Here is a 15,684-nt window from a genome sequence, read left to right on the forward strand (position 1 = left end):
CCGACGTTGGCTCGTCTCCAGGCAGGGCAGCGTTCCCAGCCTGGCGCTGGCACCGGGGCCCTGGCTGCGGTCGGCAGGCGAGGGTGTCCTTGGAGGGTGGTTTCTGTAGCCAGTCCGTCTCCCCCTGTCTTTCCTGTGTGCAATCAGAGCTGGCACTCATCATAAATAGGCTCGCGGTGGCTGGGAAAACAGTAGTTTTTCCTTTTCCTCCCCTCCCGGCTTCCCTTCCTGAGCTTCCGAGTGTTTTTGGTCAAGGACAGCAGAGCTTCAGGATGCCAGGACGGCTCTGGGCACCGGCCCTGCAGAAAATGCCTGGGAGGAGCTTCCCTGGGAGCCAGGCTTTGGTACGGTGCTGCCTTGGAGAGAAGAGTAAAGCTTGGGCTAAAGCTTCTGTCCATCACAGATCAAAGCTTAACTTCTCCCCCCTTAGACCTTGCAGGTGACTCCCGATAGTCTTGGGTCAATGTGATTTTTGTAGCACTTCACGACATTTAATCAAACGGTCGGTACTCCAATGTGCCATCGCATGCCTGGAATAGATGAAGCACTGCTGGAGAAGTCTCCTAAAGGCGTTTCATCGTCTCACCCCTTTTATCAGAGCATGTTACGTCACCCCCGTGCTGGTTTCACCCATTTATTTCCTTTTAGAAGCAGGAGGGTTCACTGCCAGGCTTTCACATCCCTGGCATTTTGGCGAACACCTTTGAACAGGCAGAGATGTGCCCGGATGGGCGACGTCGTGCTCAGCCGGGGCAAATGGGTCTGGCAGCGGGGGAGATGCCTCGTGCGGGCGTTGGGGTTGGGAAGTTCGGTGGAACCACGATCCCGTTGCAGGTCAGGGGCTGTGTGCATGCCTGTGTCTCAGTTTTCAGGTCTGAGGTTTACCTGAGGCATCGAAGGGTATGTTTTATTTGATAAAAACGTAAAATACACTGGTACTGGCCAAGAAGGCCAACGGCATCCTGGCTTGTATCAGGAGTGGTGTGGCCAGCAGGAGCAGGGCAGTGACCGTGCCCCTGTGCTGGGCACTGGGGAGGCCACCCCTCAAATGTTGGGGTCAGGGTTGGGCCCCTCATTACAAGCAAGATGGAGCGTGTCCAGAGAAGGGCAGCGGAGCTGGGGAGGGGTCTGGAGCCCCAGGCTGCTGGGGAGCGGCTGGGGGAGCTGGGGGGGTTCAGCCTGGAGCAGAGGAGGCTGAGGGGAGCCCTCATCGCTGCCTACAAAGGGGTCGAGTCCCCACCCCTGGGGGGATTTAAAAGCTGGGCAGAGGCGGTGCTGAGGGCCAGGGTTTGGGGTGGGATGGCAGGGGTAGGGGGGCGGTTGGGATCAATGACGTCAAAGGGCTTTTCCAACCAAACAATTCCATGATTCTATGGTTCTACTGGTGACACCAGCCCCATTCTGAACGTGGTGACGACATTCCCGGGAAGTCTTCCAGGGCACTTGTAGCCTAGCCTGGCTCTCCCAAGCCCACAGACGTCTTTACGTGTATCGAGGTGTGGTTTGCTTTGCTTTGGTTTTTGAGCTGGAAGAAGTGCTTGCTTTCTGCCTGCTCACAGAACAGCAAACCTGGCCAAAGCAGAGAGGTGACCGGGCGGTTTGGAGGGTCAGCGCGCAAACCAGCTGCTCGTGGGGCCATAAAAAAGAGCTTTCGGTGACCTGCGGCCTCACCTTTGCCCAGGGCACAGAGGCTTGGTTTCGCTGTGCTTTATCAGGTATTTGGTAATACCCAGGTCCCCTCATTTGCCTATCTCTTCCTTGCATCTTTTCATGAGGTTTAGTTACTTAATCTGTGATGAAATGTAAAGCAAAGTTCTCCACGCTCGTGCTCAGGAGAAGGACTTTGTTTACAGTTTCAACTGCTTCTTAACCCATTGACCGCGTAGGTTTAATTTTAAAAATGGTCTTGCATTTGAAATCTCATCTGGGCTAGCGTTACAAGAGAAAAATTCTTCTTTGCTAACTACAAAGAAAGTTTGCAGGTTGTTACAGGCAATCTTTATTTAAAAAAATAAATAAATAAACTGCTGCCCATCCAGGTTGATGTACAGTTCTGGTGGCTACCTGTAGCGCTAAAGGGTTGCTCCCTTGTTCAGCCTGTCCGTACCAGTATTTGTCGTCTGTAAGGTGTTTTGTAATAATTTGAGAGATAAATCATCTAACGAAGGGCACTGGGATGTTCTGATGCCCTGAGCTGTTCAGGTCCTGGGCACTGAGATGTTCCAATGCCCTGAGCTGCTCAGGTCCTGGGCACTGAGATGTTCCAATGCCCTGAGATGTTCCGATGCCCTGAGCTGCTCAGGTCCTGGGCACGCTCTGTGTTGAGAGGGCCAGAACCACAACAGGGTGGGTTTTAATCAATTTACTTCTGGTTTGAGGTTCGTTGGGTTTGGGTTTTTTTTTGCAGTAGTTGTCTTTACTTTGTGCTCTTTATAATACTTCAGCGTATACTGAAATTTAAGCTTTACCAGTAGGAATGGGTTAAAAAAACCCCAAACCAGCAGCATTTACTTTGGAGTCTGCAAGCAAAGTTATTTCCAGTTGGGCATTAAATCCTTTTCAAACAGGCAAAAAGTATTCCTTTGAAGCACGCAGGTAAATCTGCAGGCGTGGATGGCTGCCGCATCGCTCAGCCCCTCTCTGCTGCGTCGGATCCCCGCCGCTCCCCCCCAGCAGAGCCCTGCCGGTCCAGCACGAAGCGCCATCGCTGCCGCGAGCGCTGGGGACATGCGCTGCGGGATGGAGATGGGGGTTTTTTCCCCCAAAGCAAAACATAACCAGTGTTGCAACACGACGTTGGCTGATACGCCGAAGCCTGGCCTCTCCTAAACTCGGTGCACGCTGCAGATCGCTTGGAAAAGCGCTGGAATTGCCCGCGCACACCTTCCTCTGGGGGCCGGGGAGCTGCCAGGCTCGGTGCAGGGATGGTGCAATGTCCTCGTGTGTCTGCCAGCGCTGGCAGACCAAGGCTCCCCTTCCCGATGTCCCTCATCTTCCTTCGGCTTGAGCATTAAGAGCCCAACTGGTGTTTCTAGGAAGTGCAGCGTAAATCCAGTAAAGCACTTAAGCAAGGCCCCAGCTTTAGGTGTATAAGTAGTCTTGCTGGATTTAGGCTCTTTAAAGTGGTGGTGGGGGTGTTTAGGAGGCTCTTGGTTTTATCTGGAAGACTAGTGAAAGCCACCTTCTCCTCTGCTAGGGATGCCATTTGCTGCAGCAGCTTCTCCTCCCTTTGAATCAAGATCACTCGAACAACCCCGTCTTCTCCTGACGCTGACTTTAGACTCCGGTGCTGTGAAGGTTTACATCGTGTTTAAACTTCAGGGTGGTGTCCTAGAGAGATGCTGGCGTCCCTAGGTCAGCGTGGGTCCATGGAAGCTGAGCCAAGCTTGCAAGAGGGGCCCCTGTCTTGTCTCCATCCATCATCCAGCCAAGTGTGCTCGGTGCAAGGGTGTTGAGTCGGTGGCTTTGCTCTGCTCCCCGGTGTCCATGTAGAACTGGAACCACCCTTGAGCAGTTCTCCATCCCTCCCTTCAAGGTTTTCAGAGCACCTGTACAAGTTCTTGCTGTCCCTTTTTGGACTCACCTGTGTTGAGGCATCTTGGGAATTCATGGGTGAAACAAAACGAGGCACTGGTTGTGTCTTGAGCCGCTTTGCACCGCTGAAAGCTGGAGAAGCTCTCCAGGCTGCGGAGTATCTACCCAAAAGAGGAGAATCAGGCCAACGAGAGCAGCGTTTGCAAAGTTTAGGCAACGCGATGGCAGCGGGATGTTTGTGTCTCGTGTCTGATGCTCTCCTGCTGTGCAAACACAACGCGTGCCGGCGGGCAGCGTCTGCAGCAATGAGCAGGACTCTCCCATTCTGCCGTAGACGTGCCCTGCTTTGGATGAACAGCTCCAACATGATTTTTCATTCTGCTCCCGCCAGGACAGTATGGCTGTGTATTTTCTTTCCAGCTGCTGTAATACAGGGCTTTGAAGAAATCTCATTTTCTTGAAAATCCTTGGAAAAAGCACTGAAAAGCTGCTCTGTGTGCTCTCTGGCAGAGGAAGAGAGGTTTGCTTCAGTGTTGGTGCTTTGCTGCTTTGCCCTGCTGCCATGCTGGGGGGGGTGCAGCCAGCAGCTGAGCAAGTCTGATCCCCTTGGGTGAACTTCAGATGGAGCAAATGGCTGTTCAGGAGCATCTCTTTTCCCTCGAGGCCAGGCAGGAGGGCTCCTGTCCCTCTGCCCGACACCTCCGATGACGGCAGATCAGCTGGAGCTCAGCGCCAGCACTGACAGATCCCACCACGACTGAGATCCCAGAGCCAAAAATGCTGCGATTTGTTCGGAGGTGCGCTGTGGAAATCCCATACATGCTGGGAAATGAGCTGGCGCTTTGCTGGGTAACGAGAGCTTTTGCTTTAGGAGGGGGTGTTTCTTCTAGAGCTCTCCCTGCTCCCCTCCGAACACGGGGACGGTTCTAGGCTCGGCGCCCTGTGTGTCCAGGGAGGAGCATCCCTGCCCCAGCAGCTGGGCAGGACCTGCCTCGGGCAGAACGGGGAGGAAGAACCCCGTCCTGTATGCTCGTAGCATGCTGTCTTAAAAACCAAATGGTGCTTCTTCCCTAGAGCCTGCTGCAGGTCATGGATGTGGTGAAGTCGTGCAAAATAGTCAAGATGCTGCCGCAGCTGAAGCACGGAGGTTTGCGTGTCCTGCTGATGCAGTTCCTGCAAATTAGAACTGGGATGAAGATTTATAAACCCGCTTATTTTCTGTCGAGGGGTGGAAGGTGCCCTCATATTACTGGACAGGGGGGGGAAAAAGTGCTCTAAGGACTAGCTGGTAGTTCTGAGTGGTGGGTTTTGCAGAGAATTCAGGTTAATAATGCGTCCTTTTGAACGGGAGTGGGTGAAAGCCACAGAGATCAGAACCGCTGAGTAAGCAGTGGGTAATCCCTCCTGGATTCGACAAATCCATACTTGCTCACAGCAAAATCTCCCTCCAACTCTTACTTAGTTATAGATTTCTGTAATCTGCTTTCCAAACACTGCTGTTGCAAAGCGTGCGCGGCCCGAAGGCCATGGTGCACCCCGGGGCGGCGCTTGGTCCTCCGACCTGGAGACGGAGCAGCACCCGGACGTGGGGTACGGCTCAGGCTGGTTTTAGGAGGTTGGATTTCTGCGCTTGGAAATGCAACGCAGCAGTAAACAGCTCCCCCCTATGAGTGCTGTCCTGTTCTGCAATGAAACCGCATAGCTATACTATCTTTTTTTTTTTCCCCTCTTGTGTTTTTTTAACAGGCAAATGAGGTGACTGACAGCGCTTACATGGGCTCAGAGAGCACCTACAGCGAGTGCGAAACCTTCACGGATGAAGACACCAGCACACTAGTACACCACGAGATGCACGACGAAGTAGAAACGGACAGTGCCATCGACTCCACCGTGCACTCGGAGTTCACGGATCCCATCGAGGAGCCGGAGCATGGGTGAGCGGGGACGGCAAGGAGCAAAACTCGCCGTGTGGGGCAGGAAACTCTGGCAAGCAGGGAGTGGGCGAGGACCGAGGGAGACACAGCCTGAGGATTTAAAATAAAGTGGGCTGAGTCTGTCTTGCTGAAACTGGTTGGTTTGTTCTTTGTATTAACTTTGTGCAAGACCAAAATAGCTCTTCTTAAGAATAATGATGATAATTAGACTGTGCCATGTGTAGGCTGTTTTGGAGCCCAGCCTGGCAATCTCTTGGAGTTAATTGTTGCTTGCCTTGGGACAACCTCTGTACCCTCATTAGCATCTTTAACCTCTAAAGTAAGTTGATCCAAACACCTGAAATACTTGCAGTTTTTAATCTATCACTTCAGCCAGAAACGCAACATGTAATTTTCAAGTCGGGAGGAGAACTCATCATATTCTTGTTTTTCCTAAACACGCGTGTGCCCTTTGATGTGCAGCCACCTCCTGTAATAACTGGTTTTAAACTTGCGCCTGAAGCGCAGAAGTGTGAGCTGAGATCTTTGTCCCCGTGTCTGAACCACTGCTGGTGAAACTGCTCCTGGGCCCGCCTCATTCCCTAGATTTTGCAGGAAAAGTTGGGTTTCGGGGTGAAACTGGGATGCTGGGAAGGCAAAAGGGGAGGGAATAACACCTTCAAGAGTGACCCAAGAGCACCGGTCTGCACTGAAACCTCTGGAACCGTCATCACTCAAGGTCTGTGAACGCACAGAATTTTTTTTGGCCGAAATCACACCACCCAGGCCTGGTGCTCTGGTCAGTACTTACAGCTCCCGTTGCTTTTAGAAAGCACCAGGCTTCCCTCCCACCCCAAAAATCACATCTGGGGACATCAGAGACGCAGCGAGCGCTCAGTGCTACCGGGCGCTCAGTGCCGGGGCTGAAAGGGTGCTGTGGATTAGGGAAGAAATGAGATTAGCTGGCCAGGCTCTCCCCGCCTGAGCGCGTTCCGCTCCGTGGCAGTTAAATCGGGATCTAATCGGTTGCTGAGCTCCCCGACCACGGCGCGGAGGGGCCATGGCAGCCTGCGTGCGCTCTCGTCCTCTGGGGAAGATGCCGTGCCTTGGATTCACCTGCCTGTAGGTACCAAATACTTCGCTTGGGAATTTTTTTTTAAGATGGGGTTATTCTTGAGGCTTCCCTGTGACTCCCAGCGTGGGCCTGGGAAGGTTGGGTGGCTTCTGGGTGCTGTGGCCAAGCAGAGCGGTGCCTGTGGCCAGGTGCGATAAATGGGCGCAAATTCCAGTTAGGCAAAAAAATCAAGGAAAAAGTTCATTTGGCTTAAAGATCCAGAGATGGAAACTTCTGGAATTCTCTTCCCAAGTCGCTGAGGGCTGGTTTTGGTGCCATCAAACCCTAGGCAGGACAATATTCTTATACCTTTAGTGCCTAGAGGTCTTCCAGGAGACTCAGTAAGTACAATCCGACCCAGCGCAGCTGGTGGACTGGATCAAAGCTTCCACGCTGCTTTCCAGGAGCTGTTAAAGCTCAGCTTACCTTAGGTGGTTTGAGCTTAGGTGGTTATTTAGGCTGTGTGCAGTAAAGATTGGTTGGATCCCGGATCTTAGAACTGCCAGAGCCCCCGATAGGTGTGTAATGAAATACTGATAGCATTGACTGCCCGAAGCATCCCTGGCTTCCAGGTGCCCGATCAGATCTGCTTCTGGACAGTGCTTGGCAAACCACAGCCCCAGATCTAGAGATTTGGGCTTGGCTTTTGCTTGCAAGTTAAAAATTCCACCCCCTGCCTTCTATTCCTGGAGAGATTTCCGATGCTTTCGGCAACGGTCTGCTGGGTGCAGCGTGTGACTCACGGCTGGGGGGGCGGGGGGGCCGGGTTTCTGATGGAACCACGGCGCTTCTCAGGCGTACCAGGAAGATGTGCGGGTGCCCACAAGCTGGACTGGACTCATCCGTGGTTAAATAGAGATCTGCTGGTTTGGCTGGAGGGCTGACGTGGTTTTATTAGTGGGATAAAGGCAAATCCTTCAGATGGTGCAGGTTTTTGTTATAAATGGCTTATCTGTAATCTTTTTTTCTTTCTGATTTATACAGCAATCTAGTCATACCCCCCCTTTCCCTCTCCTAGCAAGTGGATGAAGATGGGGGCGTAACCTGAAATGCCAGTTTTTATAACAATGCAATCTTTTTAATTTTTTTTAGCATTGAATTTTGGAGAGGAGAGCGGTGCTAGTGTGTGTGTGTGTGTGTGTGTTCCCCCCCGCCAAAACACATACCTGTGCTTCACAGACTCAGGGGGGGCTTTTTTTTGGTTCTTACAAATCCCCCCCTGCCTTTTCCCTCCAGCTTAATTGTAAAACCTCCGTAGCCCTGGGCAGGAGAGTCCCCTGAGATGGGCGCGCGCCGCTGGGGCGGCCGGACTTCACGCCACGCTGCGCACGTGAAAAGGCGCTTGCGGAAACGGTGACTTCGGCGCTGAGCCGTGTCCCCTCCCAAGCAAGGGGCCTCCCAGGACCTGTGCTGGGTGCGCTCAGGGTTTAGGCTGAGGCTTAACGCGCCTGAAACGGCATTGTCCCCTCCGAGATTGCCACCAGCGCGTGCGGCATTTTCCCAGCAGGAGCAGGGGAAGGGCTCCTTGGTTACGGTGTAAAACCCCGGTGCTGGGCTCTTGATAGGATTATACAGCAATAAGTGAGCGTGAGCCCAGCACATAGGCTGGCGGTGTAACTCAAAACCTGTATAGGGTGTGTTTGGGATGTGCTGAGTTTTTTCTCTGCCGTGCTTTTGGTTGCCCCTGTGCTGTGCAAGGGCTTGCCGCTGACCCTGGGTACTGTCTTTGCAAGTCTGCTCGCCCCCCCCCCTCCCCCCAAATCTGATGTTGCAGCTGCCAGGGGAGCTTGCATGAAAAAGCATTGGTTTGTTGTGGAAAAAAAAAGATTGGTGCAAACTTCCCGGTGGTGCCTGGGCTGCCCTTCCAGTGTTCGAGGCACAGGGTGAATTGCACTGTAAGGAAGAGCTAACCTGGTCTGCCAAAATGGGAGACGTGACTGGGAAAGCGGTGCTGGACGCAACTGGAAAGGCTGCTGCGGTGGCCACCCTCTAACGTCTTCCCCTCTGTTCCCACAGATCCCATCCCCACGACCTGCCCCTGGGCTCGGACCTCAGCCACTCCATCGTTACGGTCATTAGCGGAGAGGAGCATTTTGAGGATTACGGAGAAGGGAATGAAGCAGATTTGTTCTCGGACAGCTTGTGTAATGGGGAAAGCAGCTTTCACAGCTCCTCGTTCCTCTCTCCCAGGTAATGCTCAGCCCGGCGCTGGCCGTGTTTTCACCGGTTTCACTTGCGTGGTGTCTTTGCCTAGGCTTGGTGTGTGAGAGTTGTTTCCGTGGGGTTTGCACACCAGTCTGCCTGCAGGACGGCGGTCCCTGGCAAACCTGGGATGCAACGGGATAATCGGCTCGGAAGGGGAAGAGTAGTTGCCCACCTCAGGCGTTCCTTTTCCCGAATGCTGCCCACCCTCCCACCCAGCGCTGCTCATGCCCGGCAGCAGGTAGAAGAGCAGCCTGCATCTCACATGCGTCCAGGACAGCGTTGCCTTCCCGCTCCCGCTAGGGATGTGGCTCCTTGCAGAACCTTCGGGTAGAGAAAACTATCCCTGGTCCTGTTGGATGACAAGTTTTTTCTTTTCTCTCCCGTGCTTGTACTTTTGGCTTTGATGGGATGCTCGGTTGGATGTGCACAGGCGGCCGCCACCTTCCTTCTCAGGGCAGCCCGAGGGATGCGTGGAGCAAGAAGCAGGCTGTAGCATTTTCCTGTGCTCCTCGCATCAGCGTCTGAAACCAGGCAAACGTTGGTTTGCTAGCCTGTGCAGGATGAACCGAGGAGCTGGTATGACAGTACAGAACCCATCAATACTTTCTAAGGAAAACGAAGTAAAAGCTGGAATGATCAACCACTGCTGCAGCCCACAAAGTCTCTGCGATGACCGGTAACACCAGGGATGTGCTCCTCCACCAGGCACAAGGCAGGAGTGGTCCCTGCCAGCCACACGCCTGCGTTGCGGACAGGAACGTACTTTTTTTCCTTTGGGATGATAGGTGTTTGTTTCTGCAGCAGTATAAACCCATTGGAATTTTGGGTTTTTTTTGCTGTCTGCCTGTTTCCCACCCACTTCCCAAAGCCCCTCGCAGAGTTTGGGCAGTTCTGGTTGCACAGGGCTGGTGGGGGAAGAGCTGCTGTCAAATCTCCAGGCACGCGCTTTGCTGCAGGTCAGGGCTGACTCTGTTTTGCTGGGGCAGCAGCAGTTCTGAAGTTGTCAACTAAACCTGCAAGAGGAGAGTGTTGCTGTAAAGCCTGCCTAACCCATTACCTCAGGAAACCAGCGTTCCAGCGCTTGGTGGGATGGGATGCACTGCTGGAGAAGGGACTTGCCACGCGTCCACGCTTGTCCTTCGATTGCACTGTGCAGAAATGCTGAGTCTGGCTGGCTGTACTGGTGCTGCCACATAGAGAGTGCTCTCTGATAAAAACCAGCCTTGGTGTTCATTTTGAGTTTCTGTTTGAGTATGGGCCTCCAACCTAGTCCAGAAGGCTCCTGGCAAGAAAACACCCAGCTAAAGGGGCCGTGCAATCAGTTAAACTTTTTCTTTAATATCAGCCTGGAGCTCCCAGGTTGCCTACGCTTCCCAGTGTTCAAATCATGCTCTGCCAGGGCGCTGTCTCCCCTCTTCTGCTCTTGGATCTTATCCACGGGATCATGCTCTGCAGCATCTTTCCTCTGCTGGGAGGGCCTCGCTCGGCCCGTGGCCACGCAGCTCGGGGGGGTGATGTTGGAGAAGCACTGCTGGGGCTTGCTCGGGAAGCTGCAGACAAACCCTGCAAAGCCTGCAGAGTTAAGAGTGCGGTTCTGTTTGAAACCGAGTATTTCCTCATGCCTTTCAGGTCTAGCCCTTACCTTGGGTTACCGTTGCGTGCGTGAAGGTCCTTAGCTGATCGTTCGCTGAGATTGTGCTGTTTTTCTGAACACAGCCCTGCCTCCCCAGTGCTTTTAAATGTAGTGAAGCCTTGCAGAAGTACAGACTATCTCTGGTTCAGGCTGAACTTCTTTTTTTTGGCTGTGGCTTCAATACAAGGAACAGTATTGCCTGGAAACGGTCACATCGCCACGCACCCTTTCCATGTTACCAGAGTCTCTAAGTGGGAATAACGTCAACAAATTTTCCTGCCGCAGCTCCGGCTTTTCACCAGAGAACTAATGCAAGAACCAAAAGCCTTCAGGGAACGCTATGGGGTGTTGCATTTTCCTGCTTAGTCCTTGCGTGCGCGTTTGAGATCCCTCCCCTTGGGTGGCTACCTCTTCCTTGGCACGTCCGTCTGGTCAGAGAAGTATCTCTGCAACGCTTGGTGGGAAATGAATGGAAGCTCCTTGCACGCGGCCGTTTCAGCTGCCGACGCGCTCGTCGGTAAGCGCCGATGACCTATGGAAGACGAACGTTGCTCCACGAGATGGAGAAAGGAGGCGGGAAGGCTGCGTATGGCGCAGAGGGTGGCAGCGTGCCACGAGGGGTAGGTGGGGACGCCCCGAGGCGCAGTGCGGTTGAGCTCTCGCCCACTCGACGGGCAAGCAACCAACGCAGCCAGAGGCCAAGTGTACCTGTATGTACCCGAAGAGTTGCCAGGCTGGCCTGTGGGCTCTCCTCTGCACTTCTTTTCCCCTTTTGATTAATGCTTGTTAAGATTCGGGTTCACACCTCACCCAGGGGTGCCCAGCCGCGTGAGCTGGTTCTGCCTCCCGGCAGGGGTGAGGATTTGCTGAAGGGGGCTCACGTGGAGCCAGGCCTGGGGGCAGAGCCCAGAAAAGGGCACCTCACTTCTTCCAGGTGCCACAAAGCTTCCGTCGCCTCCTACCCTGTGCAAAGCCTGAGCAACTGAACTGTCTGCCGGTGCATAATGATTATCCTGGGTCCAAACCTGCCTAGAGAGTAGGGGGAATGTTTTTCAATTATTTTTTTTTCCAGGAATGGGAAGAGATGAGCAATTCGGTGTTTACTGTTGGCCAGTTACTTGTTCTAAGGGGGCCTGGAAATACTGTACAGACGGCACAAACTCAGAGGCCTGACCCTGGGGGTGGCTGGGCTGCTGACGCCCCCCTGCCACCAAAAAAAACCGTCAGAGGGGTTATGCAAAGGTGCTGAGCCAGGGGACTCCTCTTGGGGTGTCCCACGCCGTCAGCATCTCCCGGGCCAGGACTTGCCAGTGTTTATCTGTATCACGGGGCCGACCAGCCCTTTCAGATGCCTTTTGGTTTTAAGCTTGCTTGTGTTTGCTCACACCTTTACCTGTCTCTCTTATTGAACTGCTTTGTTTTTTCACTATTAACCTTTCTTTGATTAAAGTCCATGGCTTCCAGAAGCGTGTTTCCCCCCAGAAAAGATCTGTGGCATCTATTTGGCCCCAAAGCAACCCAAACTCTTTGCTGTTCAGAATCCCTTGGCCAAACTCTGTCCCCCCCCAAGTCGTGCCAGGTGGGGCAAACGGCTCCCTGGTTTGCCAAGCGTCGGTGAATGCCTTGGCAGTTTTTTTCCACATCAGCAGCTGAAAATGAAACGTTGATTGGAGCCATTAGCTCCCCAGGCTGTTTAAGTCCCATAGACCCTGCAGCCCCTGGCCAAATGATGTTCCCTACAATGAGACAGAGGAGACAGCGGTTGAATCCCAATCCCCTTTTTGAGCTTTTGCAATGAAAATCCGACCGGGCGTTACTAACGGAGGGTCCGCAGCAGCACAGATGCTCTATTTTTAAAGCATCCCCTTGGAAAACGGTGCAGCCAACCAAAGGATTTGTCTCTCTTGGTGCCCGGTCCGGTGAGGCATGAGTTACGTATGCATCTACCGAGGCAAACCAGGGCCATTGCTAGAGCCTCCTGGGACAGGTTGCTTGGGAAAATCATGTTGGAAAATAAACTTTGTCATCGCGTAAGTTTGTGGAAAATGCACAGCTTGCCTTCCCTGGGCTCTCAGGGCGGGGGGGGTGTCTTCCACAAGGGCTGGCTCACACAGGGGTTTGGAAACATAAGCCAGGCTCAGCTGCTGTAAGTCTGGGAGGAGGAGGGTGGTGGAAGTCCTGCTAATTTACAGCAACTCCGAATTGACTGCGATTTGGCTTCTAAAATCGAGGGGGGAGGTGACCCATTTGCCCTGAAGTTTTCATTGCAAGTCATCTATCTCCTACCGAAAGCTCCCCTGCCCCAATGTAAGCTCAGCTTGTGGAAGCCACGGACTTAAATCAGCCCCGTCTGTCCTGTCCTGTCCTGTTAAAATGACCCTTGTGATTTCTCTAGCACCAACCCGCTCGCTGCGAAACTGCACAGCATTATTGCAGACGAAGCGTTTGAGTTTTACTGTAGCCAGTGCCACAAACAAATCAACCGCCTCGAGGATCTTTCCGCTCGCCTGAATGATCTTGAAATGAATAGGTAATTGGGCTCGTCTGTGGCCATTTCAGTGTCGGGAATGACGTTCCTGAAGGGAAGGCTCTCCTTGGCTTGCCCAGCTTGCCTTTGCCTGGTGCGTGGCTTGATTCCTGGTTGTCAAAGGGGCTGAATTTCACCGAACCAGGTGGTAACAACATTATGGAGGGGGAGCAGAAGTTTCCTTTAATCCAAGCCACAGAGGCTGGCAGACAATGAGAGCTTTCCCTTCTGCTCCGGGCAGCCTCTTTGCATGTCCTGCTGTGTGGTGGGTGCTTCTCCACGCTCCCGAGTAACGCAGTCCTTGCATCGGGACTTGAAGCCAACAGCTGATCGTGTACAGTATTTCTGTCACCGAGGAAAGGACTGCCAGCTCTTCTGGCCGATAATTCCCAGCATGGGGGCACGTCTTGAGTTGCTGGTTCAACCTGGAAGGGCAGGTACGGCCCGTCCTCCCCGCTGCAGCAGTAACCTGAAAACATCAGCTTGCTCGCTGTGGCTTGGGACCTCTCCGGTAGGCGCTCGCTTTGCGGCAGTGAAATCGTGTTCCAGCCGGCTTGGCCAGCTGCCCTCTGGGCCACCAGTAGCCAGATGTGATAAACGTCGGGGCCTTTGCCTAGGAACTTCGTCAGCTTTTGAACGTAGCGTTTGAGGTCTACCAGCCAGCAGCTGGACCTGTTGATTTGATGAGCGGGGAGGGATTTCGATGTGTGTGTTTATTTTTTTTCCAGACCTGCTCGCAGTCCACTGGGTGGAAGGATGGCGGCGTTAATGATAATTATTCTGCTTGCGTCTGGTGTGCTATTTCAAGCCCAGTTTTTGGTCATGTTCTTGGTCCCTGTCTGTCCTCAAGAGGGACAGCGTGACATGGGCTATGGGAAGAGAACTGGGGAACAAAGAGGAGCTTGATCTTAGTTTGTTCAGTGGAAAAAGTACCTCTCTGGCTCTATCTTTCTCAGGCAAATAGTTGCCTTGAGGGGGCCTTGAAGGGTCAGTGATGGCGCTCAGGTCATGCAGTTATGAAGGAGAATGTTGGACTTCCCTTGGATGCACCAGTAGCCCCAGTCCATTTCAGGCTTTCTCCACCAAATTTACCTGCAAGGCTGAACTAATGCTTCTGAGCCTCCTGTGATGGCCGGGATTTCCAGAGGAAGCTTCCCTGTCCCGTGGCGGTGTGGGAATTCCATAGCCCCTTTGGGCTCAGGGCGAGTTGGTATGGTTCCTCCATCTGCATGCAGGGTTCCCGGTGCACAAATTTGCTGGAAACTTGTTCTGAGTGCCCCCGCGCACCGACCCGACGGAAGGGGCATTGCCCACCCTTCCTGCAGCGAGGACATGAGAGGCGTCCCCATGCGGGACGTGGCAGGGCCCATTTGCTCCCAGCATCACCAGCAACGTGAAGCCCTCGGTGCAGGGGACCAGTAGGTGAGGAGAGCAGCAGAAACTGGACCGAAATCTGGGCCGAGCAGCCTCCACCGTGCCTGGCCAGCGAAGCCTGAAGACGCCCGCTCCAGAGGATGCGGGCAGCGGGGCTGAAGCCCAAGCCGCCGTCTAGAACAGCCTCGCTCTTGGAGGCTGTGGGTGTGTGTATACGCAACATTTTACACCTGCAATAAGGCGGGGAGCCTGGTCCCGGCATCAGGGCACTGCTGCTTCAGCCCGCGGCACAGGGAGGCAGGGAAGAAATCCGCCAGGAGCTTGGGATGAGCCAGTTCTGTGCAAGAACACTTTGTTTTAGTGCCCTTGACACAGCGGTGCTGTGTCCCGTCCCCTCCGGAGAGACCCGCGGGTGCCGGCACCGCTTTCCAATAAGTTCTTTGCAGAGAAAAATATTTTTTCTCCCTCCAGTGTTGGGGACGTACGTGACTCGTTCCAGTCGCTGGCAAACAGGAGGGCCTGACCTCCTCCCCTCGGGCGTCCTTGAAGCCTGGCCAGCAGCGGCTCTTGCGCTCCTTGGAAATCTGGGGCCTGAGGATGCACTTCTGACACCAGGGCTGGTAACCCTGACAACAGCCCCGGGGCGCTCACTGGGGTTTTGTTTTTTTTTAAAAAGAAAATTGTCCTGAGCTATTTATAATTCCTCCTTCTAAGAACGAATGTAGTCGTTGCAGAATGGACTCCCAGGTGATTTTTGGTTTGGTTGGTTTTTTTTTTTTTCCTTTAAACTGAGCCAAGCACCAGGGAACGCAATTGCTGTTCCTCCGCTCGGGCTGGAGCTGCGTTTGCTGTCCTCGTTCAGCGACGATTTGGTATCGGTGATGTGTCCCGGTGGCATCTGTTGGCCAACAGCATGTGTTTGGGTGGGAGGATGAGGAGTGAGATCCAAGCCCCGCTTGCTTCAGTATCATAGAATCACAGAATGGTTTGGGTGGGAAGGGACCCCTAGAGGTCACCCAGCCCAACCCCCCTGCAGGAGCAGGGACACCTTGAACCACAGCAGGTTGCTCACAGCCCCGGCCAACCTGGCCTGGAATGTTCCCAGGGATGGGGCCTCCACCCCCTCTCTGGGCAACCCCTGCCAGCGTTTCACCACCCTTCAGTAGCGTTGAGCTGCATCAGTCACGACCGAAGGACGGGAAGGAACGTGTTAGCAAGTGGCCGTTTTGGAAAAAGGCTTTGGTTTTTTTTTTTTGCTCAGCGGGGAGAGCCCCCACAGCCCCCTCCCGAGGGGCAGGGTAACGCAGACCTTGGCTGTTGGTACCGTGGGTCACGCTGAGCACTAAGCTAAACCCTGACCGCTGTGGTATGGTGGCAGGCGGGT

At 53.8% G+C, this 15,684-nt stretch overlaps 1 protein-coding gene across 1 annotated transcript in view; it reads left to right on the top strand.

Annotated features, from left to right (window-relative positions):
• Window positions 1–15,684, top strand: part of RAB11FIP3 (RAB11 family interacting protein 3) — a 64,918-nt gene that overhangs the window by 28,368 nt on the left and 20,866 nt on the right. Inside the window, exons 3-5 of the mRNA XM_035895547.1 lie at window positions 5,281–5,468; window positions 8,578–8,751; window positions 12,795–12,929. Of these exons, the coding sequence (XP_035751440.1) occupies window positions 5,281–5,468; window positions 8,578–8,751; window positions 12,795–12,929 (497 nt within the window). The remainder of the gene's footprint in view (window positions 1–5,280; window positions 5,469–8,577; window positions 8,752–12,794; window positions 12,930–15,684) is intronic.

Source organism: Egretta garzetta, unplaced genomic scaffold (genome assembly GCF_000687185.1).
Source record: "Egretta garzetta isolate BGI_Z169 unplaced genomic scaffold, ASM68718v1 scaffold140, whole genome shotgun sequence".
NCBI lineage: Eukaryota > Metazoa > Chordata > Aves > Pelecaniformes > Ardeidae > Egretta > Egretta garzetta.